The 26,575-nt window shown below is 39.8% G+C and overlaps 1 protein-coding gene across 6 annotated transcripts in view; it reads left to right on the top strand.

The window, feature by feature from the left end:
• Positions 1-26,575, top strand: part of DACH2 (dachshund family transcription factor 2) — a 242,085-nt gene that overhangs the window by 202,947 nt on the left and 12,563 nt on the right. For all 6 annotated transcript variants that reach the window (XM_030272418.4, XM_030272415.4, XM_030272414.4 and 3 more), the window contains exons 8-9: positions 25,015-25,160; positions 25,679-25,826. In XM_030272418.4, coding sequence (XP_030128278.2) covers positions 25,015-25,160; positions 25,679-25,826 — 294 coding nt within the window. The remainder of the gene's footprint in view (positions 1-25,014; positions 25,161-25,678; positions 25,827-26,575) is intronic.

The raw sequence follows: 26,575 nt of genomic DNA, 5'->3' as shown, positions 1-26,575 counted from the left end.
CTGTGCTGCTTGTTTGGTGGGTCAATACTGGCATCTTAAAGAGATAATGAGGAAAAAATGCTGTTTTCTTCACAGATGTGTTCATGAGTACATGAAGAGCTCCCCGAATTGGGAGCGAATCCATGTCCATTGTGTGTCTGAGTGTGTGTATCACAGACTCTGGGCTTGTTGGATCAGCAGTCAGTGCAATAATACATGAACTTCAAGGTTTCTTTTTCCCAAAACCTTGAGTGACATGGGCAGTACAGATGTCCTCTGGATAAGTCAGAGATATTTTTACATTTCTATCCTCAGAGAATACTGAAAGATAAGAAGCACAGTGCTCTATTTTGGGTGGAGGCATTTTCCACAAGTGTTTTTTTGTTGTTAAATTTAACCTACAAATGAACTGGCAGCTGTTAAAAAGGTGGCCTGATAGTAGATGTGATTGTTTGTCAGTTAGTCAATCCAAAAAAACCCAAACCCATAAAACCAAAGCAAACTCTATTAACACTTAGATTCACAAAATGTAAATAATTAATAAAGGTAAAGCTTTAATTTTTGAAGTGTCTGTAATCATGATGTTATGATTGTGTGCTTAACCATTGCTGAAAGATTTATAAATATAAAGACAATTATGCAAGAGATGCTAGTGAAGTACTCCAAGGTCACACCTTTTACATTAAGTTTATATTAGAGCTTTATTTGCAGAATTATTTTTAGGAGTGCTCTTTTTCTGATGAGTAAAATACCTACTTCATGGTAATCTTGGCAGATGGGCTAAGGCAGTTACTTGCATTGATATATAATTTATTAATATGTTTTATTTATTAGATTTCAGTTATTTTAATGTATTGCTGTCTAAACACTACAAATTATGAGTCTGTATAAACACGGTGAAATAATGAAATCTTCTTTACTGAAGAGGCATTGAAACAAATTTTTAGTAAGGTATTCATGTCAGTCTGTACAATAAAATGGGCAAATAAGAGGGAGATCAGGTAGCTTCTCTTCAGTCAGTTGTCTCTTCAGGTACATTCCCACTTTTCCTCCAATGCTGTAGTTTTATATGGATTCAACTGAGCTATATCAAATTTGAAAAGTATAAGAAGAGGAGAAAATTGTTGATTGGCACCCAGTGACCTAAGAAATCTTTTGGGTTAGGCCCAGGAATTTTTTTCCTTAGCGCTGGTCTTAAACCTGACCCGCTGGATGCTCTGCTTGGTGTTAGCTCTGGTGCAGTCATTACCCTAAGCCCTGCACTTGGTGGCATTCTTGATGTCTATGAGTTATTTAATAAGTTTGCCTTCAGTCCTCTTTATGAGCAGTAGGATGAGGATACTCTGAGAGGTTGCTGAATGTTTTTGTCATTCAGAAATCCTTGGGATTTTGGGGAGTACACCAACAGGGGCTCAGCCTCCCCTGCCTGAGCACCAAACCTGCTCAGAGGCACTGTGCTCCTGCCTTTGTGTGCCCAAGTGTGCAACTGTGCACACACAGAGAAAGAAGGGAATAAAAATACAGATAAAAATTCAAATTAGTCATAAAAATTGGTTAATTGGTGACTTTGAAAGTTTTGTGGTATTTGTGACTGAGGAAGACCTTCAGGAAATTCACAAAAGCTGCGCTTCATAAAACACATTTCTTTCCTGAGGGTTCCTACCAGTGAGCCAGAGTTTGTCCTGCTGCCCACAGCTGGATGTTCCAGCTCAGTGAAATGCAGAACTCATGATTGTGACAGCAGTGTGTGCTCCTGCTGTCAGAAGAGCAAACCCAGCACTGGTGGATGGTATTTTGTGTAGCCCTTTTTGTGTACTCAGGGACTTTTATTCTAATTTGATGTTGAATGTCTAAGATGGCTCTGTGGAGTGTGTCTGTCTCCTGTGTAACAGTCACATTAAGATGGCAATTAAGGGCTCTGTCTTCCCTTTTGTGGAGGACTTGCTGCCCAGAGGCTTCTGGGGACAGCAAGGCTGAGACAAAACTGCACATTAAGATTCAGCCCCAAAGTAGTTTAAAATGTTTAGTGCATTAGATTTGCCCTTATAATAACAAGTAATAAATCTTTAGTGAACTTCTAACCGTAACCATTCAAGGATTCTGTGCATAAGATAGTGAACTAACCTCAGAGTGGAAGTAGAAAAAGATTATTCTAGATGGGTGGTCATGAAACCAGAATAAATGTGTTCATCATTATATCTCAGATATTGTGTTGAGTTCTTTTGATGAAGTTGCATGAATTCTTATTAGCAGAGCTGATAATGGCCCATGTGCTCATCTCAGAAGCCACAGGGGTTGCAGATTGCAGGAAATCAGGTTCCATGTTTGATTGCTGGGACAGAAGGCACCACTCCAACACTTGGACTGTGTATAGGATTTGTGTGTCACAGCCACTGGGGATGGACAGTTCTCTCAGAAGGCTTTTCATATTATCAGCTGTCCTTTGGAAATCCATCATCGTGTCCCTGATTGTAATCAGTCAATACAATTCCAGCTGTATTAGCTCAGTTTGTTACAGCCCTGTGCTGATGATGCCAAGGTTTTAACGGGGATTTTATCCTTGCATGGGCCGTTCACTCAAGAGTTGGGCTTGAAGATCCTTGTCCCTTCTGAAGATTCCCAGCTGTGAATATCCTTCTTGAAGCAGAATTGATAAAAAGATGGAAGGAGAGACAGCTGTGAACTCTGAAATTGGAGGCGAACAAGTACAAACTAGAAAGAGGGATTACTTCAATACAGAATTCCCCAGCACACTTTGGTCATGCTTGGCCTTTCCATGTTGGTGTCAAAATACCAACTGATTTATTTTCTTCTTTTATTTTGTAGTCAGTGTGAAAGTAGTTTCCAAAGCAGATTTTTCTTCTAGTTGACAGAATGTGACAGGCTATAACAAGCAGTTTAATAAATAAAATTCTGCTTCCAGGTGTATTCTGAGATGTTATAATCTATAAAACATGGTGCAGTTTTGAATCTGTCTGTTTCAGCCGTCACTGGGGCTGCTCTGTGATATTTTGATAGTGGGAGCTGGCTGGTGTGAATTTGCTGACATATCCCGTGGCTGTTTCGGGAGCGCGTTGTCAGCGAGGGGATCCAGAGCTGTGCAGATTTCACTGACAGTTCAGTAGAGAGCCTCTTTGCTGTGCTGGGAGGTGCCTTTTTATGTGGAATATGCTGCGTGATGGAGCATCTCCAGGAGATGGCTGAGCTGGAGCAGAAAATGGGATGTGTGTCTGTACACTTGCCTACTCACAGACGCCAGAAAATAAACATTGTTCAGAAAATACCAAGTTATTTAGACATCTGTAACCTCTGGGGACGTTTCTGATGCTGTCGATTAGGAGACTGTATTTGTTATTGTTGTCTTGGTTTTTCTTAGTTTGAAAATCTAGAAATTGACTGTAATGATGGCACCCTCCAGGCAAAAGTGTGGAGAGATTCACATATTAAAGGAGGAGCCACCAGAGCTGCTGTTTGACTTTTGACATTATTTTCATTATTGTCATTATTGTCATATGGCCTTTGGCACTGGAGGCAGGAGGGATTTAGGTAAAAATAGAGCTGGAATTGCTCTATAAAACCATAGATCTATATTTATACTTACATATATTTATATTTATATACCATCTATATTTATATATACTGGATTTTATTTTAACTGATGTATTACAAGGAAAGAATAATATTTCTGTAAAATCATCAGCAACAGTAAGGATGTTAACAATAAGCAATAACAACAATAAGGATTATATAATGACATAATTTCTTTGTACAAAGATTTTGCTATTTAAAAAAAAAAAAGAAAATAAATTCACCAATATTCAAAATCTAATTAATAAGTTCCTTAGAGACAGTTCTCTTGTTTCAAAAATGGTCATTGTTAATTTCTCTCCATAAACACGTCTGGAAAACTCAGCAGAAAATGAGTCAAGTATTTCTAGATTAGGGTCTGATTCACAGTAAGAATTCTCTCTAATACACAAGATAACTTTTCAGCATCCTATTTTAGGATGAGTGTTCTGTAAACATCACTTCTGTGTAATTTTACACAACTATCAGCTCATATGTAATCAGTCACATAAAATACTGAGGGTAGATGGTCCCAAGTATCTGCAAAGTATGATTATTTTTCTGGAAGAGGTGTTGCTAAATTGGCAGAATCAATGTGGGTTTTTTTCACCAATGAGGGCCAACCTACAGAGGTTATGGGGGTTAATAAATTGCAATGGCAGGACTGAAGTTTCAAATTTTGCAGTTTGTTCTTTTTGCTCGATTTTTTTCTTGTAATTTTTGCTGCTTTGAGCAGCAGTGCAGCTGGGCTGGGGCTTTCCTGGCTGACTCCAGGGAAAGTGTGTTCTGATATTCCAGTGTGGAAGTTTTTGGGGAACTGGTTCCTCTTCTATGAACTTCAAGAATATCTGTTCCCATTTCCTCTGTAGAAATCTTACAGGCTCAAGGACTGTCATTTATTCCCTAATATTCCTCCTCATCTGAAAAAGAAAATCTCAGCTCTCTATACATGAAACTGTCTAGTTTTCTTTTTTTCTCGAAGTCTACACATAGAAATAAAGCTACAGAGAATTCCTGCTGGCAAAGGACCAGCAGCATCCTGCACTGCTCTCCTGAAGGAATTACTATGGGAAGTGTCTGTAGCATAGCTTTAGAATGTTTGCATCACTAAAATGAGCCTGTTTATCTAAAAAAAGAGATTATAACAGAAGAAATCCAGAAGGCATAATAATACATATTAAACCTTGTTTTCCAGGCTGTTGAATCAATTTATAGGAATACGTGAGTGAGCAGGAAGGTAACAGCATCTGGTAGCAATAACAGTTTCCCTTCCTGAGTTTCCAAATTAGCTATGGGAAGGTGATTAAAAATAAAATATAATGATTTCTGATAGAAATAGGTAAACTGCATGGGCTTTGAGATAAGAACTTGACAAATGTGTAAAATAAATGCAAAACTGGTTTTGAAAAGTGGGGGAGATTGCCATTTTCTGTGTTGTGTGCCAAGGTTTGTGCATTTCAAATGTTGGCAGTTGGCTTCTTTTCAAAACTGATAAATAATGATGTTTGCTGTGGAAACAATTATCCTAAAAATAATTTAAAAGGATTGTATCCCCTTTTTGTTTGCCTATAAAGACCACATTCGATTTATATATAGACAGAAAGAGCTCCACTTGCATCTATAAAACAGTTCTTAAATCATTCTAAATTATTGATGTGCACAAAGAACTCTTTCCGCTTTTGTTTGAAGTTTTATTTCTGCGGCGTTGTGCTTTCTAATTGTACTTTCAACTGCTATGACATCTGTTATAGTTGTTTCAAAAACTTTCCATACTTTTCTTTTTTAATGATAGACAGGCTTTTCAAAGACAAACTGTCTTCATTTTGAGCAAGAAAAATAATTAGTTGAAAAAAGATCACTGATTTGGCCGGCGAACTCACCATTTTACTGTGGTTTTTTTTGGTTTTTTTTTTCACAAGTTGCTGTTTTATATGATTCCAGCACCTATTCAACAGAAAGCTGGCCAAGAGGAATTCATCTCTGCAGTAACTCAGAAACCATAGAGCACCAGCATATGTCCCTTGCTTCCCCGAGGAAATGCAGGACTTTTTTCTAACAAAAAGAGTACCAAGAAAGTACTTCACAAACCCATAGTCTCTATATGTCTAACAGATGGAAAAGGAAGCTACTTTTCCAAGCTGCCGTGCCCAACAATATAGGAATAAAGATGGAGATGAAATTAATGCTTAAAGTCTGCTTAGAAGCCCTGTTTGTTATACCTGGTGGTAGGAGTATGTGATGCAGCAGTAAACAGGTTTCTAATGATCTTTGACGTAAAGCAGTCTTACCTCTGGTGTAAAATCTAGGAGATATTTAAAGTATTCCAGATTAGGAATTTAAATCTAAATTGAAATTATTCCAGATTAGGAAAGCACAGTATAAAGACATTTCCTTATCTTTTTTCAGAGGAGGGGATTTTTGCCCCTAAGGTAGAAGTTTTTTCCAATTTAAGCCCTGGACTCTGGTCCAGTTGTGGTACACCATAACTAACCTTTAAATTAGAAGTTGCTCAGGATTCATATAATAATTAATACAACGCCCGGGGATTTAATTGACCACAAGATTAAACTATTAAGGAAAAAAATTCATCCTAATTGAGAATTGAACCCCTACCCTTTATTCATGGAGTGTCTGCTCTGCCACTTGAGTCGTGAATTGGGGGTTAATTGACTGTCTAGAATCTCCCAAGGAACAATTATTTCATGCAGTGGTGTTAACACATCCTGGCATAAGGCATTTTTATGGGAGTCCTTTTTTCCCCTGGATTTAGAGAGATGTCCTGAGCACAGCAAGGAAAGCTGCTGGATGTGGGGAAGGGAAGAAAGATGGGAACAAAAATGGGATTTGGAGTTTCCTTTCACACACTATCCCAGCACTCTTCATGTTTCTGTGTAGATTCAGCAATGTAATTTTGCTGCATATTTAAGTGTCCTCTCTTTTTCAATGTTCAGGGAGTATAAATTACTTGATAATAGTTCAAATTTGTGGCAAAATTATACTTCCCAGCTCAAGTTGTTACAAAGACTTATAGAAATGAGCAGCCAGGAGTAGTGGGAGTAGTTCCTGCCCATAGCAGGATGTTCTCTAAAGTCCCTTCCAATTCAAACCATTCTGTGATTCTCTGAAATACCTGTAAGTAGTTTAACATAAACTCCTATAAAAATAATAATAAAAAAGATTTAGGTGTACTTAAATTTTTGCCATTTTTTACTAATTTGCTTATATGGTGATTAATAAAATTCATTACTTCATAGTAGATTTTTCTGCTTCATTAGTGCAAATTTGCAGAACTTTTCTAATTACTATTCTCCTTTGAAGAATAAATAATAAGAGATAATATCAAAACTTTTTAACTAACTGAAGACTTGGTTATGGATACAGTTAGGCATTTTTTATATTTAAGTATATTCTGGTTTTTATATGCTTTTATAAATGTGCCTTTTCTCTTTACAGAAGAAACTGTCAGAATTTAGGAGAAACTATTTTTGGATGGCATTATCAAAGATAAAAGGAAATGCAGAAAAGTTTAGTTTTTTAAATTTTGCTTTTGAAAATCAGTCTTATGAGCAGGAAGGACCGAGTTAATTCATGCTTGAAGCTGTGTGAAATCTCCCTGTGCTGAGTGGAGGCTGGGAAGGGACAGCACCTCAGAGGTCCTGTTTGGAACTGGTGCTGTACAAAAATCTGTTTGGTTTTGGTGTTTTGGTGTTGTGGTGGATTTTTGTTCGTTGGATTATTATTCTTAAGTAAGTACCATACCCCGAGAAAATCTTAATTATAATGACATGTAAGCACGTGAAGTGTAATTGATATTCTGTGTATCTCTCCCTGCAGTTGATTCAGATCAGGGCACTCGGCAGCAGTTTAAAGATGTTTTATGAACAGGTACTTCTGGTGTAGAGCCCTTGAACCATGTTCACATCTGAGAGGGGCCTTGGCAGTGGTGCTGTGGTTCACGATGCATCAAACCCCAGCTCTGTGTTCCATGTGCTGTGCAGAGAGATGTGCCCTGCACATGCCGTGTGTCGGCATCCCCCAGGGCAGGGGCACCCAGCACACCCAGGACCCCGTGTCCTGGCCCGTGGGGTCACAGGGATGGGAGAGGGGAGGTGGGCAGGACTGGCTCCTGGCAGAGTGCTCCCTGCAGGGTGAGGTGTGCCCTTCCTTCACAGCTTCACTTGTGTTTCACATCAAACATCAAACATGAAATGTGTGCTCGTGTGCCTTGTGCCTGCACCAGCATTCTGCTGCCCAGCCCTGGGGGAGCTCAGCCCCAGGGCAAAGACAGGCACAGCAGCACTGTCACAGCATCCAAGTGACCCCTTACACACACAAGAGATATCACAGCAGCACTGTCACAACATCCAAGTGACCCCTTACACACACAAGAGCTGCTGTTTCACAGCTGGCTTCACGTTTGCATTCACACTTCCCAACCTGCTCTGTCTGCAGGAGATTGGAAGGATACTCCTGTGCTTATCCACTACTACAGAAATATCAGCAACATAATCTCCCAGGCTTTCTGCTTTTTAATAGCTGTGTTTTAGAAAGATGGAAATGTGGAGGGCAGGCATGGCTCAGACTCTTCTTTGTTTGACTAAAATCATTATTTCTTGCTTGTAAAATTAGAGGTGAACAGGTAAAGTAGATACAACAACCACTAAAGAAAGGAGATTTTACAGTGTTACCTGGATTTGAGTTGGGTTTCAGTCACTCGTTTCCAACTGCTCACTAAAATCCTGGACTTAAGAAAGAGGAAACATGATCTGATATTTCTAACAAAAAACTCAGCAGGGTGTTTCTTGCAATGTGAGGAAATAGTTGTCCCAGGTCCCATAATAACAGTCTAGGCTCCCAAAAGCTGCCAGCATCTGAGGAGGATGGTGCCCTGGTGAGAAATAAGAGAAAGAAAGAACAGCATTTCCCATTGCTGATGACTTGGAAGAAAAAACCTAGACATGTTCACAGTATGAACTAAGTGACAAAGCAATATTTTACACTCTGAGTGTGATTCCTTTACTGTTATCACCTAGTTCTAACTTCTCCCCTTTAAATATAATTCTGTTCCACAGTTTCCTCCACCTGCTGTTTTCCAAACCTCACACATGTCCTTAGTCCACATACACCATCATCCTTCAGCTACACTCCCAGCCACATTTTCCACTGCCAATTCAAGGTCTCTCCAGCACCCAGCTTGCTTGCCTGCCTGCCTGTCTCCCTTCAGGTTTTTTCTCTTAATGTTTTGATTTTTTTTTTTTTATTTTCTGTAGGAAACAAATCCATATATTGACAAAGAAACCTTCAGGATCAGAAACCTCTTTTAGTTTTGATGTTTTTTTTTTTTCCTACTTTATTTATTCTTTTTAAGTAAGTACCACACCAAAACAAAATTAACACTTTTAGTGACTTCTCAGTGTGTTAGGTAAGTGTAATTGACCCTGTGTAACATTGCTGTCTGCAGTTGGTTTAGATTTTTAGGAAATCCATAGTCTATCACATAGAAGACCTGAGTGGAAGTGCTCAGCAGTGTAAGATCCAAAACCATACCCTGCAGGTATTCTGCCCTGCTCAGTGGGTATTTTAAATTGTGATTGTGGTCACACAATATTCCCTGTGGAATCTTGCCTTTAGCTGGGCATGATCTGGCAAGTGCTGCAGTAAACAAGCAAATAAAACCCCCAGAGCCCCTGCCCATGCTGCCTGTCCTGGGGTTCCTGTGGGGAAGCAGCTGTGCTCAGCTTCTGCCCTTGGAGCAGCATTTTCCTTCACCTTCCCTTCGCTGTTACTGGAGGAAGTAACTGATAGGGATCGACACGATTTCCTGGGCACAGCACATTCAGATTTTTATTATGATACCAGGACATATGTTTGTGGAGAGAAGATATATATGCATATATCTCTCTGTTTAGCCTCGGAATAGAAACTGTGTAGAAATGGTATATTACCTGCATGAAACTGAAAATATGGGTGCCATAGGGTGCAGGAATTGGGCCCAGCTTTGCTTACAAATCAGCTTGATGATGAGGCTGCAAAAGTTATATTTTCACTGCTTTCACATACTGAATTTATTAGCTTCTGGAAATTGATTTTGGATGCCTTTCATTTGCCATTGGGCTGGAGTCAAAGGCAAAACGATGATATACAACATTTTGCTCACTCATCTTTTTATTGTCCAGCTATTGTTATTGAGGAAAAGATGTTTGATGTGTTCCTCAGAGGAGACAGAAAGCACTTTTCATTTTCTTTTAATTGATGAAAGTGTAACTGAACGCAAGTCCTGCAGTCCTCACCTTCAATATCCAGGAGGAGTTATAAGGGATAGAGGGAATGGCACTGGGATTCAGCTTGGATCAGGGCTGAGAGCAGGAGCCAGCAGGGCTGTCAAACTTTGTCCTGTTTTATTTGCTTGGAAGGAACGGTGCAAAGTTAATATCGATGCAGTGCTGTGAAAGTGCTCAAGTAGTTATCTCTGGGAAGGTAATGTGAACTCAGCAGTATCATTGCTTTGATCTTTGGTTAAAGTCTTACAAAACTAGATTGCTGTTTGATTGACAACCTTGTCAGAGAGTGAATGAAGACTGACACTCTAATATTGAAAACGCAGCGTTTACAAAACTTAAAGCCTGAGTTTTCTCATGACACTGCTGCTTTTGTGGAAGACTGAATTTCACATTTATTTTTAAATAAGTGTATACCTTGCTGTGTGCAGCTAAAACTTATGATTTTAGACTGCTGGCTCACAAATTCTTCTCAGCCTAATAATTGGTGCAGATATGTTTATAGCAACGGCACTGTCACCGTGCATTTCAGGAGTTGCTGTTTGAAGGCTTGAACGTGGTGGTATTTATCACATCTCAATACCAAATCATGATCAATCCAGCACAGGCTGATGGATGCAGGAGTGGCAGGCTGAGCTTGGGCTGGGTAGTGGATCTGACAATGTCTGGGTGGGTCTGATAACACAGGTTAAAGGTTTTCTGATTTGCAGTTCTCTCTTGAAGGGTTGTCTTCAGCTGTTGTTCCTTCAATTGCCCCCTGTAATACCCTCAAATGAGACTGTTAAGGGGAGACTTAATTTGTGGAGTAGACTTCTTTCATACCAGAAAGTCATGGGTACTTTTCTGCACATTCTGCAATTTCTTCTTTAAATCAGGCAAAATAATACATTTTGCTTGTTCAAAAAATAAAGGGCTTTAAACAACTCTCACTCCTATTTTTATCTGACATGACATTAACTGCCATGATTTAAATAATGTGTAAGAATGAACCAGATTGTGCCTATTCTCACATCAAAATACCTTCAGCAAGAAAATGTCTCCCCAAAATAATAATCCTGCATCATCCAGAGGTGTTAGTGAAGAGAGTCTTTACATGATGCAGTTTAAAAATAGGCATCCAAAAGATTTTCACAGAAGGGGCTGCTGAGCTGTGCTGTGGGGCGTGGGAACTACTTAAATTGGCTTTCCTGTCAAAGCCACTGCTTGCTGAGGCTACATCATCAGTTTTTCCTGACCTTCTGGTTCTCAATTTACTTCAGGATTGCTAAATTCTGTGTGCACTTCTTTCCTTACCTCTCAGGTCATGTATGTCCTGTATGGATGTGTATGGATGTAGCATTTAGCATCCCTAGAAATCTGCATAAGCACTTGGAGATTAAGACATGTACAGTACAATGTAATATCATCACTAAAGTATCCTTAATGAAAAAATATTGATTTAAACCCCAGATTAAAGCCCCTTTTATCAGCAGTGCAGCTTTGCTGAAGAAATTCTAGATTTGACTGTATTTTCAAATTGGACATGTGTAAGCCATGAGGACACTTAACCATTTCATCATTTGAGGTCTGCAAGTGAGTGATTTCAGAATGAAAAGCATATATAGCTATGTTGATTATGCAGAATAAGTTAAAATCAGTAATCACATTTAAATCAGTACCTTTTTTGATTGTGTAGAAAATGCATGTCCACAAAAAAACCCTAATGAACACCTAAATTTTGCTGTAAAGGTTTTTAAAATATATGTCTGAAATTCCTTTGGAAATGTCCACAATCTGCTTCCATATTGCAACACATATGGTAAGAAAATCTTGCTTACAAGCCAGTGACTGTTTTTAAACAGTTTTCAAAATTGCACTGAATAACAGCTCATGCACAAAAACTGGTGTGTTTTGTATTTATAACAAGCAGCTTAACATTTTCTAAACTATGACAAATTTCTCCCTGGATATTTCTTAATGTAATAATAGGATTAGTTTAGCTGTCCCTAGGGTTTTTTTATGTACGTAGGCACTGGTGGCATGTTAGGAATATTTCTGAGTCATTCTGGTTCTGTCTTCCTGCTTTCTTCAGAATTTAGAGGCCTCTGTGGCCATAAAGGTTGTTGCTGTTGATGGCTTTAATGTGTGTGTGTGTGTATGACACGTAATGTTGATATTTAGGAACCGATTCCCTTGCTATGATTTTGATAAAGCAGTTTCTGGAACTTGTATTTCAGTTAAAGATTTACGGCTCTCCTTTCGCCTCAGACCTCATTTTTAAAGGTCAGAAGAGAAAAGAAACCCCAAACCATAAACATATTAAGTGAAATATCCATGGTACCTGCAGTTAATGGTATTTCCTTAAAGCAGATAAGTTACTGAGCCCCCTTTTAAAACAAGAGCGTTAATTTACTGTTTCCTTTCATCTGTTGAAATAATTACTTTTCTTCTTCGCCTTCAATAGTTTGTTCTGGTCGTTAACAGTTCTGTAAAATTAAGTTTGAAAGGTGCTTTTAATGTTCACATAGACTGCCGTGCACATTTGACTGTTAAAATCAACCTACTTAAGGCAGAACTAATGTTTAACACTCGCAGCCATTTGAAGTAGTTCACTGCCCAGTTTAATGGTGCTGCCAAGGGCAATGGTCACATTACTCCTGCTGGATTTGGGGGGGTTCTTGTGCTGGCAGTAAAGACAATCCACAAGACTCCTGGAGACATTGGCTTAGATCTTAAAGGCATCATTTTTCTACTCCCAAAGCTATCAGCTGTAATTTCGTGGGTAGCAGTGGACGAGAAGCACTGACCCCTGCTCTTGGCCATGTGCTCTGTTTAGGAGTCGCAGTTTCTGTGTCTTAATAACTTTTGGTGCAAGCTCTGGTTAAAAAAAGGTGAGATCAAACCGTGCAAAACCCATGCTGATGGTGGGAGAAGTGATCTTATATCATGGGAACTGGGGTTGATGGGGTCAGGTCAGCTTTAAGGCACCTGCAGCAGCAGGTGAAGAGCGACCCCGGGCAGCCCAGCCGGGTGGGCAGGAGGTGGGAGGGACACGTGGGGACACCTTGGCTGCATCATGAACCAGCTCTGCTTTGCTCACAGCCCAACCAGCACCTTCTGTTCTCTTGTTTTTTGTGGATTTCCCCGATTCATCTGCAGAAGTGGATGTGTCTGCCATGCACTATAAAAATGCTGCTCCAGCCTTGCACTGGGAATGGACACTCCCAGTGGCCAAATTCACTTGAATTCCCCTCCTAACACTGCCTCAGTCTGAGGGGTTGAGAATTGCAGGTCAGATAAGATGATTTAAGGGAGTCTTCAGGCAAATTGTACAGAAGAAAATGTAACTATTGCTTTGTGGAGATGGGAGCCATGCTGGAATCCTCAGCACATCAGTGGGAATTGCCTGGTGAAGGACTGCCCTGAGTAACCCCCAACCCAGCACATACATCACATTATTCCGGTGTGAGGTCACGGATTTATAACCAAACAGCTGCTTTTTCTCCTTTGATAAGCAGGGGCAGGCAGAGAATTGAAATATTAAACAATACATCTTCTCAACCAGAAAAAAAAATTATATATATTTACTAAACAGTGAGTGAAATTTTCCCCTTGGCTGGTCTAGTGCAATTTTGCAAGCTCCAACAATGCTGAATGGATGTTATTGAGAAGTGAATTTGGCTCATTCTTTTTTATGCTTTTAATAAATACCCAAGGGAAAGGCACTTGTTCAAGGAAAATGAAATACAAATAAACATAAAATTTATTCTCAGTAGGCATTCTGAAGAACTTGTGGCTTGAGTTTTATGCCATGTTTTTTCCTGTTACTTGCACACAAAACTAAAATATTCATATAAGATGCCAGTTCTCTATAGTAAATTCATCCTTTTTTAAAAATAAAACAAAATATAGATTCACTGTCTAGAACAGAAACAATGTGAAACATAAGAAATTATATTTCTGCTCCAAAGTACGTCATTGTAATGGACCATATTATTTTGGACTGTGGATATAAATGTTGGGGGTTTTTGCACAACATCCTGTAACAATTCTTGAGACACAGTCATGCACAAGACATCATTTGTAATTATAGCACTTTGCCATTTTCAGCTGCTCTCTGCTTATTTCTCATTTGATTGATAATTCATGTACTTCAAGCTAATAAAGATTTTTCATGCTGCCACCTAATAGACATTACCAGTTTTTCCTACCTAAATTTCAGGACAACACTGGTAGTTTTATTCAAAGAAGAAAGGAGAGAGAAACTTAGTTGTTTTACAATGCCTTTTTCACTTAGATTCGTGGGGTACCACAGAGAAGTGCAGTCAGTGGAGAATGTCTGTTGGAATAAAGAAGAAGGATTTAGATTTTGGATTTCATTTCAGACTAATTGCCCAAACTTTAACAAAGTCCTTCAGAAAATCTGTGGTTCCGCAGCTGGGGTGTCCTGTGGAGGGTCAGAGGCACCCTTTTGGGATGAATGAGTATTTTGATTACCAGTTATTTATCTTTCATTATTACTGTTATTACTGTTTCTGAGTTCAAAAATAATTTTGTTGCACTGTCTAATAACTGTTGGTTTAAACAAATCACATAAAGAGAATTTTTATGGCTCTAGGCTGTACATCCAGCTTAGCTTCCTTTGTCAGAATCAGTGCAGGTTGATTTGAAGTCAATATTTATACCAGAGAGTGTAAATCCAGACTCTGCATCATAAAAGCCAGGGCAGATTTCGGTGTTTGAGACTGAGCTGCAGAGGTTCCTGAGCACCTGGACTGACTTTGAAAAAATGTGGATTTTATTTTCCTGGAAGCGCTGTGGGAAAACACCTTCCCAGGTAAGGTTTGTGTTCATTGATATTTTGATCCACTGCTTGTTTTTCATCAGCCACAGCCCTGGAAATTGGCACAAACCACCCAGGAATAGCTTCATCCCCAGCCCTTCCCCTGGGCCTGCAGTCACCCCTGTGAGAACCCCAGGGCTCGAGTGGCAGCATGTACAGCATCACTACCTTTCAGAATTGTACAAAACTAGCTGATTAAATCTGATTTTAAATACTGCTTTCAGCTCAGAACCCTGCCTTTTTAATAATCAATTAAAACATTGCTTCATTGTGTTTATTCAGTGTGTATAAAGCACTGCTTGACATGGATTAGACCTTACATAGCAGTACACAGCTGTAGCCCATCCAGCATTTTCCAAATGAGTTTGCACAAGGAATAAAAGATTGCCATCTGAGCAACACTGGAGGGAGACAAGAGCAGACAAAAGGCAGTTAAACGCTACAAAAAGAAAAAAGACCCTGTTGAGATAGAAATTTCTGAGCAAATGCCTCCATTTCACAGGGAGATACTGTAGCAGGCAATGTACATTGATTTTAGCACGTGAAGTACATTGCTTTGGGGATTCATTAAGCTTCATTTTGTGCACTATCATGAATGGGGATGTCAGCCACTCTCTCAAGTAATGCAGGGTTTCAAAGCGAGGAGGTAGAATAAGCCAAAGTGAAAATATAATGTGCCCTGCAAAGAGAGTGAGGCAGTTGGGAAAAGAAAACGCTTGGCTTGCTAAAAGCCGTACGTCACAGGAGCAGTAATCAAAACCTAAATGTTTGTAAAGGGGTTTATGCTTATAGAGTTTATAATGTGGCTTAGAGCAGTAAGTTCATGCTCCTGGCTGGCCTGCTGGGAGTCCCCCTGGAAGGAGAGATGCGCTGATGGAGTGCAGAGACTCATTCCTGTCTTTTGGAAGAAAAACATGGACAATTGTTTGATACTTTTTAGTTACCCCCTTCTTTTAACTTGTTCAAGCTATTTTTGATTTTGGTCACAGCTGGTTTTTCACCTTCGGTATTTGAAGTGGTAGGATGCTTAAGAAGGTGTTGTGTTCCTCCCCTCCACTTTTCCTTGGGAGCCAGTGGCAGAGCTCTGCTCTCTGTGGCCCCTCACCATCTCCTCAGGCATCAGCTGCCAAATCCAGCAGCCACAGACAGTGGCAGGTCCATAAAGCTGGATTTTTCAGCTACCAACCAAATCCAAGGCTGGTTTGAAATCTGTGAATGCACCAGAGGTCTGGGTTCCTGTGTAATTTGTTTTGCTTTGTATCTTGTGTTAGTTGACTCCAAAGTAACTCCAATGGTTTATCCAAAAATCTGTTCAGTAGGTTTTATTTAGTAATTATGACACCACTGGCATTTTTTTTTGTCTTGGCCTACTATATAAATTATAGTGCTTCAGAAACAAAATGTTCATGAAGTTCCTTAAAGTTTTCCTAGTGATGGGATTGCAATGCCAAACCACCAAAAGAATGGGATTGTACCTACAATCCTCATTGCTCAATTCTCCAGCTTTTGTGCCTTACCTTCAGCAGGTGTGACATTGTTTTTAATAGAATTTACCCAAACATCAGGCTTCTGCTGCCACACTCTGCCACGTGCACTCTGTAATACAGCATGGCTTTGTGAATTGTGCTGTTCACATTGATGGCACAGGGTGTTTGGGCATAGAGGAGTAGAGGGAAACTGCTGAGAGTCGCTGGGAGTTGTAATCCTGCACCATTCAGGTAACCATTTAGAGGGAAGCAGTCCCTGGCATTGCTGAAATAGTTCACACCTTTTTTTACAAATGATGTTTTGTCTCTGTTATGTGCTGGGGGTCACTGTGAAGAAGGTGGTCACTGCAGAGGTGAGCACAACAGAACAGCATCCACCTCCCCAGCAACTCAGGCTCCTCTGGGGCAGGAGCACAGCAGATTAATGTCAGGCTGCTGCTTTCTGCAGAAAGTTCTCCTCTTCTTCCCTCTCCCCAGTATTTGACCCTTTAAAAGCGCTCAGGCCAAGTGACAGCTGCAGATCTCCCAGTTATTAGGCTGCAGAGCAGTGGATGTGCAGTGCTTGGTGCTTAGCTTCCATTTATACCCTGATCACAGCTGCCATTTGGGTCAGGAAGAGGTTTTCCTGTTGATAGATTGGCTGTGTGCTAGGAAAACTTGTCTTTCCCCAGAGCATCGTGTAATTATTTGGTGGTGAGGAGTTGCCATGGCCAGGCAGCTCCGCACGGATTGCTGCTGGAATATCCCTGAGTCTGGTCACTCTGTCACTGGATGTCATATCCCCACACCAAGGCTGTGTTTCTGCCTCAGGGGCTCCTCCTTGCCCTCCTAGCTCAGCAAGGGAGGAGCACAGGGATCAGGCAAATTCTGGCTGTTCTCAGCCCCAGAGAGGGTTGTTTGTGTCAGGGTTGTGTCTGCGACCTGGAGTCCTGCAGGAAATACTGGCAGTGTCTAACTGGTGGCACTGGGAGTGGAGATGGGATCGGGATGTGCTCTGGGCTTCGTGGGATGGATCAGGAGCTGGGGCAAGGTTAAAGGTTTCTGGGGAAAAGTCAGAATTAAAGCAGGTGAAGTAAAAGGGGATGGATTTCTCATGCTTAATCAGGGTTTATAAAATCAATGTGTAACTGAACTGAATTCAAACACTGGGATATATAAGCAGAGTCCTTTATTGACATCTAAGGAATTCATAATTCATTCAGAAGCAAACCTTTCAGGTGCTCATCTCTCTGGGTATATTTTCCCGTTAATCATATTTCTCCTAACGATCAGTCTTGAAAGTTGTCTTATTTCTGCAGTGCAAAAAAATCCTGCCGGTGAACATTCCCCAATTGCACTCATAATTATTTCTGATTAAAAGTGCCCTGGCCTGACAGCACCAGGGAAATTAATAGGAGAAGCTTTCTACAAGTTTTAGAAGACGAGCAAAGACATACTCACTCCCTCTTAAAATTATTTAAGCAGGTGCTGTGGGAAGCCATTGCTTTTATAATGCTCTTCAGATGTTTACAGCAAAACATTTTTTTCGCAGTGATTGAATTTTTCGAAGTACTAAAATACCACGGAGAAATATGTTTCCCACCAGTTTTATGGCTCCCTGGATGCATTCTATACAAACCTTGTATCTGCCTGGACACAAACACTCTATTGCAAAAAGATATCTTGCCATTTTAACAAGCTGCACTGCTTTGAAAGGATACACTGCATCACCAGTGGGAATGTCAGTACCTTAAGAGTAATACTGCTTTAAGGGTACTATTTTATTAAAGCAGACCTCAGTAATTTGTTCCTGACTGTTATACACCCTTATTTTATTAAAGGTATTTTACATCTGTGGAGGAGATTACTACCACTCCTATTTTCTCCACCGCTTGGCTTTAATGGATGGTGTGGAATATAATATTTATTAAGCTTAAGCAGGGGAAGACATAATAGCAGAATTGTCCTTTATAACCTATTTTACACAGCTGTAAAATAAACCTTAATAAAGCAAGAATAATTATCCAGGAATATCCAGGAAATAGAGTATTCCTCCTGTTTCAAATATTTGAAAGGCTTAACTGCTGGCTGTAAGTGTACTTTAAGAAATTGAACTCAACAGTAATAATATTAATATTAGTTTGATACTATTTTAAAATATAATAAGAGGTTAAGTACCTTGTGTATCACAAGTGCTGTGTTAGCATAAATCAATATATAACTGTAATTTCTCTGTGGTGTTGACTGTATATGATCCTCCAGGATTATCCTGTTTCCTGCATTGCTTTGTTTTCCTGTTTCTTGGTATGATTTCTCTTCTTGGTGACAGTCACTGGAATCTCTCCCAAAGGGAAAGATTTTGTATCAAGGACCTAATGCAGCTTTGCAAACTGATTCCTGATCAGATATTCCAGAAGAACTGCTAAAGCAATGCCTCTCTTCCCTCTGCCTTCCTGATTTCATCCTCCTGTTGTCCTATTTATATTTTTTTTCATTGTGGAAATGATTTGGACTACAGTTATTACATTAATTATCCAAACTGACATTTTTGCAGTGTGTGAAAGGACAGGGTGGTATGTAAAATAGATGCACTAAGAACACCTACAGTATGACAACAAGTAGCAGGGTAATTGCTGAAAATGAAGTCTTTTCTGCTATCCCTTCTCTTCAACATCTGTTGTTCCATATGGAGTCATAAATATTTGCAACAAAATAGTTGAAGAAATAATCTCAACATTAATAGGGAAAAGCTGAATCCGTGAAGAAAATTGAAGAATCTCTTTTTTTTTTCTTCTTGGCAAATTCCTCCTACCCATCCTCATCTGACACTTTAAAATCTCTGTAGAGGAATAGTCAGACTACTGTGATGCTTAAAAATCACCATGAAAAAAACCCTTTGTGAATGTTAATAGGAGAGTTAGCTGAGAAAAATTTTATAACCTCCTGCTAATGACCATGAGGAGGATTTTGTTTATTTTGTTTCATTTTCCCCCTTTCTTCCATGCCACAGTAATTTTGCTACTAAAATTATATTGAATAGTTCACATTATTTCACAGAAAAAATCCTCATCGTGGCAAGAAGTGACAAGGTACTATTGCCTGAACAAAATAGTCACTTTAAATTGCCTTATGGAAAATGCCCATTAATAGTTTTTGAGCTTCTCTCTAGATTAAGATGCATTTTAAAGCACAGAGCAACTTGAAATATTTTGGAATCCAGATTACCAAAACCTGCCTGAGGAACAGCTTACAGGAGAAAGCAAATATATTAATAACATGGACAAACTACAAATTGTAAATAATTCTGAATATAAAAAACTAGCATTTTGAAGGCCCTTTATATATGTATTAGGTGCCTTAGTAGGAGTACTTCTGCTTCTCCTTAATTAACTAAATTTAACAAGGTAACATCAGTTGTATTTGTTTTTTTTAATCTGTACATACTGGACTTCAGACTGAGGTTATGTGCCATGAAACTTTAGTTCTGATGTTGAGCCAGTGAATTGCTGCACTTTTTAGTTTCATATTTTATTATTATTGTAAACCAAGCATTTCATTTAACTCAGGTCTTTGTTTTTAAGGCTTGAATTAATAAAAAATTTTCAGGTGATTTTTACTGCCAGTGCCATGTGAACATCAGAGTATATTGTAAATATGTTAAAGTTATAAATAGATATAATTTTCTGGGTTATTAATGAGAGTACACTGATGAAAATGTCAAAGCTGTATAATTATGCACCTCTTGATAAAGAGTGCACAGATAAAGGCAATTTATAAACTGTAATTTCAACCTTTTCTAGTGAAATTTTCATTTCTCTGCTTTTTGCCGCCTCCTCGTATTCAAATCTCAAGTGGCATCTCTGTGATGCCCTTTGGGAGGAAACACCCTCATCATTCCTGAGATCAGGAATGGTGCCCAGGGGGAGCAGGGCAGTGCTGTCCCCTGTGCTGGCACTGCTGGGACAAGCTCAGGGACCCTGGTGACCAGAGGGACAGAGAGGGGCTGGAGTGAGTCCAGGGACGGGAACAGAGCTGGGAAGGGGCTGAGGGAGCTGGGGGGGCTGAGCCTGGAGAAAAGGAGGCTCAGGGGGGACCTTGTGGCTCTGCACAGCTCCTGACAGGAGGGGACAGCTTGGGGGGGTCGGGCTCTGTTCCCAGAAAATGGGAACAGACTTGAGCTGTGCCAGGGGAGGCTCAGGCTGGATACTGGAAAAATTCCCTCATGGAAAGGGATGTGCAGCCCTGCCACAGCTGCCCAGGGCAGTGATGGAGTCCTCATCCCTGTGGGACTCAAAAGCCATGTGAATGTGGCACTTCGGGACATGGTCAGTGGTGGCCTTGGCAGTGCTGGGCAAACAGCTGGAGTCCATCATGACCTTACAGCTCTTTGCCAACCTCAACAATTCCATGGTTGTGTGGCCTGCATTTCCTGCTGATCCCACTGAAAAAGTTTTATTGAACACTTGTTCAGACAAAATCGAGTGATTTCAGAGTGCACGGTGGGAACTTGCTTGGACACAGATAAGTGGAGCAGTTGATGGTACTGTTCTCTGGTTGTTTCTCGAAGCTTTTAAGGCAGCATGGAAATGTATAGGAAATGTGTATTTAATTGTTAGATGCTGTTCTCAAAGTGGAGTTTTTCCTGGCAAAGCTCAGTAGTGAACAACGCTTGTATCGGTCACTGGAAAATGAAATGAAATCTCATTTAAAGGTACTGCACTGGATTAATCAGCTACTCCTCAATTGCATTCATTGACCCCGTTCATTCAGGGGCTGTAATTAAGAAAAACAGCAGTGACTTTAAATTTGGTACCTGAATCACAAGGTTAAAGCACTAAATTTCTGCCTGGTGCCTGGTTTACAGGAGACATCTCTTTTCTCACTGATGATCAAGGAGTCAAGATTTCAAATTAAAATAAGTCTCTTTCAAAAAACTGATTTTGCAGTCAAAAATTAAAATTTTAGCCCAATCCCTGTTGTGAAGTAGATGTAGAGCTGGAAGTCAGGGCACCTCTTGCCACCATGAAGATACAACAGATGATTCTGTCAGGTCTTTGGGCAAATAATGGTATTTCAAATACATATTTTACTTTCAGAGATGAGTCAGACAGACAACCGAGCTGATGTTGCAAATCCTCTGCTTTATTTTATTAAAAGTCAAAGAGGTCCATTAGAGTATCCAGGCTGTTCTGTAACTATGGGCCATTAAATGTAATCCCCATCACTCAGGTATGAAACTCAAAGAATTACAATTGTAATAAACCACTTCAGTCCTTGGGTTTCTAAATTTTATGCCGCAGGCAGGGAAAAGGAGTGACCCAGCTACCATCTGTGTCCAAAACCATCTTCTTATCCCTGCCTGAAGGGTTTCTGAGATCAAATGTCTTGGTTAGTAACTAAGAGGTTAATAACTATAAATCCTGTATCAATTGTTTCTCTCTCCTCCATATGCCATGCATTCATTTAATGCATGACTTATAGTCTGTGAGCTGATGGAGGTGAATAATGCTCCTACAGCTCCAGGTAGATAAAGTTTTAAGTGCACGAGCAGAAATAACTTGGTGGCCTAACCAGTGTAAATTGCACCTTTAATATTTCTCCCTTGTTTTGAGAGGGATGTGGCATTTCCAGTGGATCAGGGCTGTGAGTGATGGGTTTAAAAGCATGCCTTCTGAAAGAAAATAAACCAGCTGGCAAATAAAAGTGCCTGTTGGTTTGGGCCGTGCAGGGAGCAATTCACATTCCCCACGTTCCCAGTGCTGTGTTCAGTCTGGAAGTTGATGCTTCATTTGCCAATCCCTGTTCCTGCAATTTAGGCAGAAGACAGAAGATGAAATACTTAAGCATATTGAATTAAGAGCAAGAAACTTCCTAGCAGATTTCTGTGTGCTTTCCCAGGATGATACTCCATTCACTGTTAGTGTTTACTGTGTATTTCTTTGCTCTGCAGTATAATTCTTACTTTCATCTATTCATCTGGATGTCAGCTAGAAATTAAAATGAAAAGACTGCACTCTAAATGGATTCCTGAATGCTTTTATAAAGCCTGGCAGGTTTAACAAACAGGCTCGATAAAAGTAGTTCCCACTTTGCTTCAATAATCAGAAAGGTTGTTTGTGTCCTTGGTCAGACTGTAGCTGTCTTGGCTTTATTTCTTGCTTATTCTGTTGTATTGTATATCTGAGTGCAGCTTTTAGCATTTATATTTTTAGTGGTGTTTAAAATCAAAATCCTTAAATCAACATTATTTGTTTTCCATTAAAGAGATGCATTTGATACAGTCCCCAAGAAACACTTCCAGCACATGCCATTTTTAATTGCTTTACCAATTATGATTCCTCAAGTCTAGCTAATAAATTTCTGCCTAACTGTGCACTTATTCCGAGCATGGGCAAGATGTAGACACCGTTCAGATGTGAAGACCTATTACAAGATTGAAATAGATTTCTAATGCATTTATCATTCATCTTTGCAGAGTGTGATTTCAATCAGAAAAAAAATGATGAATGGTTTGACAGTTTCCACCCATATACGCTAAAACATAATATGCTGCTTCTAGTTTCAGCTATTACAGACTTTAACATGCAATGTGACCTTGGTCTGCAAAGCATGTTTGGTTAGCACAAAAACTTAATCATAAGAAGTCATAAGTAGAATCCTTCTTCTTTACTGCCCTTTTTCTGGGACTTGGAAATTTATTGCTTCTGGGACAGGTAGGATATGAACAATGGGCCAAATAGAGTCCAGGGTTATCTCATCTGTGTGAAAACTGCTGCTGAAAATCGATGTGACCTCTGCTACACTGTCATCCCAATTCCCACCCTCTGTGTCCTATTTGTCTTTTGGTAGAAGCTTAGATCTGTGTGCTGTCTCTATGTGTCTCTCTTGGGCCAGATTATCAAAATGAATCATTGCCTGCATACCTCTTATATTTCTATTTATTTTCCTGGTGTTGACTAGGTCTGATGAAATATGATTCTTTTTGCATTTGATCCTCACTGCAGCAAGCAGCACCTAATTTAGCTGTGTCTATCTCTTTAAAGAAGAGTAATACTATTTTGAAACTTCAATCTGCTGTACAGTAGCATTACAAACCATAGACCATGCAACCTGTCTTCACAGTCAATAGTAATTTTCCTTTCGGCCAATTTAATGTTATTACTTTCATCTCCAAATAGCAGAGATTTCTAGAGGTGTTAGGGCAGCTCCAGTTTTGTTATGCATACTTCATGTATTGCTTTCTTTTTCAAATGCCACTTCTGTTTAGTCTTTTGTGACTCCATGGCTTGCTGTTATTTCTGTGTGGCATCATGTGTGACAACTAATCGGGTTATTTAAAAAACTCTGCCACTGATATATTTGAATATGAGAAATGGTGTGTCTGAATCAGCACAAACTCTGTGGTCTGAGTTTGTTACCCGAGTTGGGATTTTTTAAATGGATCACTTAAATTCCATCTAAGATGCCATCTCTGAGGACATGTGGAGGTTACTGGCTTTTGTTATTAGTCCTGAAAAATCATTAGGAAGATGTTCTGTTTAATGAACTTACAAAGCAAAAACAAAATACTCCCAAACCAGAGATTTCAAGGAATACTTTAAAACAGCTAATGCTCCTGGTTTGTTGTCAGGTGGATGCAAAAAGTGCAGCTCGATGGAGGCTCCTGGTGTGTGTTACACCAGAAAATAGTGCTGCAGTGGAGACACCCTGGGTTAATTAGTTGTCAGATTCTTTTTAAGTTGTTTATTCCTTAAAAACGGGAGTGAGAGAAGGAGACCTTTTGAATATGGTGTGGTCTAATTGTAAATTCAGGCTTTAATATGACCAAGGCACTTGACAGGTGAAACTCTGGGGGCTGGCTGTGCTGCTGCCCTGGGCAAGCACTGCATCAGGAGCTCATGGCCAAGGCAGGGATCACAGGCTTCTCTAAAAGGGAGGAGCTGGGCAGACACTTGTCATGATTTTTGCACTTGCAGGATCATTAGATATACATGTAGAGAGAGATAGAGAGACTGGAATATTGCACAGAACTATTTTTTTAGCATTTCAGAGTGAAATAATTGTACAAAGTTCGGCCTCAGACACAGCTACATATTTAATTGTGTGATTTTCAGCAATTAAAATGAATACGTGGGAAGAAGTACTCACAGGGATCTGAGAGAAGGAGCTACATCTACTGTCCTAAAAGATCCTTCAGTTATTCTATTAAAAAATGTGATTTCATTGGTGATAGTACTGAATCCTCACCAAATTGAAGGGATTCTAGAAAAAAACAATTTCTAACATTGTTTCTTTCTGGATGGACATTTCTGCTGTCTGTGTGCAGCTTGATCTATACCCACACCGTGTATTTGAAAGAAGGAATGAATGGGGAAGCTGCCAGGCCCCAGTTTGCTCTCTGTAGGAGATGCTCCAGTTGCAAGCAGTGCTGGCAGAGGGGATGGATGACTCAGTGGAGATTATTTACTGCTGAGCACGGGAAGGGGAAAGGTAAAGGAGTAAAGAGATGTGATACATTCCTTGATTAGAATTTTGCCAAGGTTATAGCAACAAAAAACACACATCACAGAATGGCAAACATGACAGAATGAAGACAGGTCATTCAGGTTTAATGAACTGCGTAATACTGTTATAATTCTGTGGTATAATTCTGTTGAATTTGAGATATAATAGTCTGTACTCCATTACAGCTTGTTATAGTCTCAGTGTATTGATTATTGTTCTGTACTATTTTGCCAACTTGCCTTGGCAACAGTCCCAGCTGCACAAAGACTGAAACAATGTTGATTTTACTAACGCACTTGTATTTTGACTTCCAGATAAACAAAATGCTAGTTTTTAGAATTACAGTCACCTATATTTCCAATGCTTTCTGATGTCGCTTTTAAACCTATCTTTACAGAAGAGGTCCAAATTGCCATTCCAATAATGAAACCAACCTTAGATAAAGTCCAACTGGCTGGACAGGCCTTGCCTCCTGGATTTCCGGCGCCATTTCTTTTTGCTGATGGTCTTTCATCAGTAGAAACACTATTAACCAACATTCAGGTAAATTTTCTCTACAGGGCCAGGTTATGTCATGATAGATAACATGTGTTTCTTTTGCACTCTTAAAAAGTTTCAGGAACTATTTTGTATTTGCAGTTTCCCATCTCTTTAATTTAATGTCATGCTTAGGTTTCCTCTCTCCCTGGAGTTATCAGTCATGAAAGGGTTTCATACATTGTATATTTGACTTAATAATTGGCAATAATAGTCATATTGAAATTCACTATTCTCATTATTCCTGCAGTGCTTCTCTCTGCAGTTATTGAGGTGAGCAGAGACATGGCACTATGTGTGTAACCAGATTAACCAAAGCTGTACTGAATAATACCATGCCACAAAATTCCTCATATATAACTCCAGAATTAGTTACTTCCAGTGCCCAGTTGTGTTTCAGGTCTGTAGGTTCCTTCTTCTAATATTTCTGTTTTCCTAGAGGGTGTAAAAGAAACAAGTGGATGAATTTTGTCACTGCTGAAAGAAAATGGTGTTTTCAGACCATGCATTTGTGTGTGTTTTAGGGCCTGCTGAAAGTGGCTGTGGACAATGCAAGAGTCCAGGAAAAGCAGATACAGCAGGAAAAGAAGGAGTTAAAGATGGAGCTTTGTAGAGAGCGAGAACTACGAGAGAGCTTGGAAAGGCAACTCACAGCTGAGCTGCAAAGCAGAGGTGAGTGAGTGAAAAATGGGGTTTAGGTGCATGTGAAATGTGTAACTCTTTGGCATTTCCAGCTGGAGCTGTCGAGGGCTCGCAGTTAGCTGACATTATACTGGTGTAATGCAGCAGTGGAGCTGCACTGGTGATGGAAGATTCAAATCTCCCAGAACCACAACGAAGCACAGCTTTCTGTAAGCAGAAAGAACAGTGGCACAAGGATTATTACCAGTAAGACAACCAGCCCCAGAGAATTTTGGCAGGTTCTGAGGAGGGAAGCTGGGGCAGTTCCATGGCTTCCAGGTGTATTAGCATCACTCTGCCCAGGTATTCCCAGCCCAATTTCTTCATTTGACAGCTCTAATTTCTTTTGTTTCTACTATTATCCTCCAAGCATCATCAGTCTTACTGTGAGAAAGACATGGCTTTAATTTGGGCATTCAGGTGATTTTAGTCATTGCTTCCCTAGCCCACGTTTCTGCAGCTTCAGTGCTGCTCAGTTTGTCTTGTAGAGAACTTCAGCACAACAAAATAGAGCTGAGAGAAATTGTCTGCCCAAGAGCAAGATCTGAAGCAAGTAGTCCTAGACATTTTATTTGCATCAGGAGATTGAGGTGCAGTAGCACACCCCACATGGGGCCTTCTGAGACAAAACCATGACTGGTTAGAAGCTTTTGATAATAATAGGCAATTAAATTGGTAAATCTGAATTTCTCGCTGTGCTGTTGCAAAAGAGGCAGTATTAGTATTCTTTTTAAAATTCA

This window comes from Taeniopygia guttata, chromosome 4A, assembly GCF_048771995.1.
Source record: "Taeniopygia guttata chromosome 4A, bTaeGut7.mat, whole genome shotgun sequence".
Taxonomy (NCBI): Eukaryota; Metazoa; Chordata; class Aves; order Passeriformes; family Estrildidae; genus Taeniopygia; species Taeniopygia guttata.
Note: the sequence above shows the minus strand (reverse complement) of the source record. Positions and strands in the feature narration are given on the sequence as shown.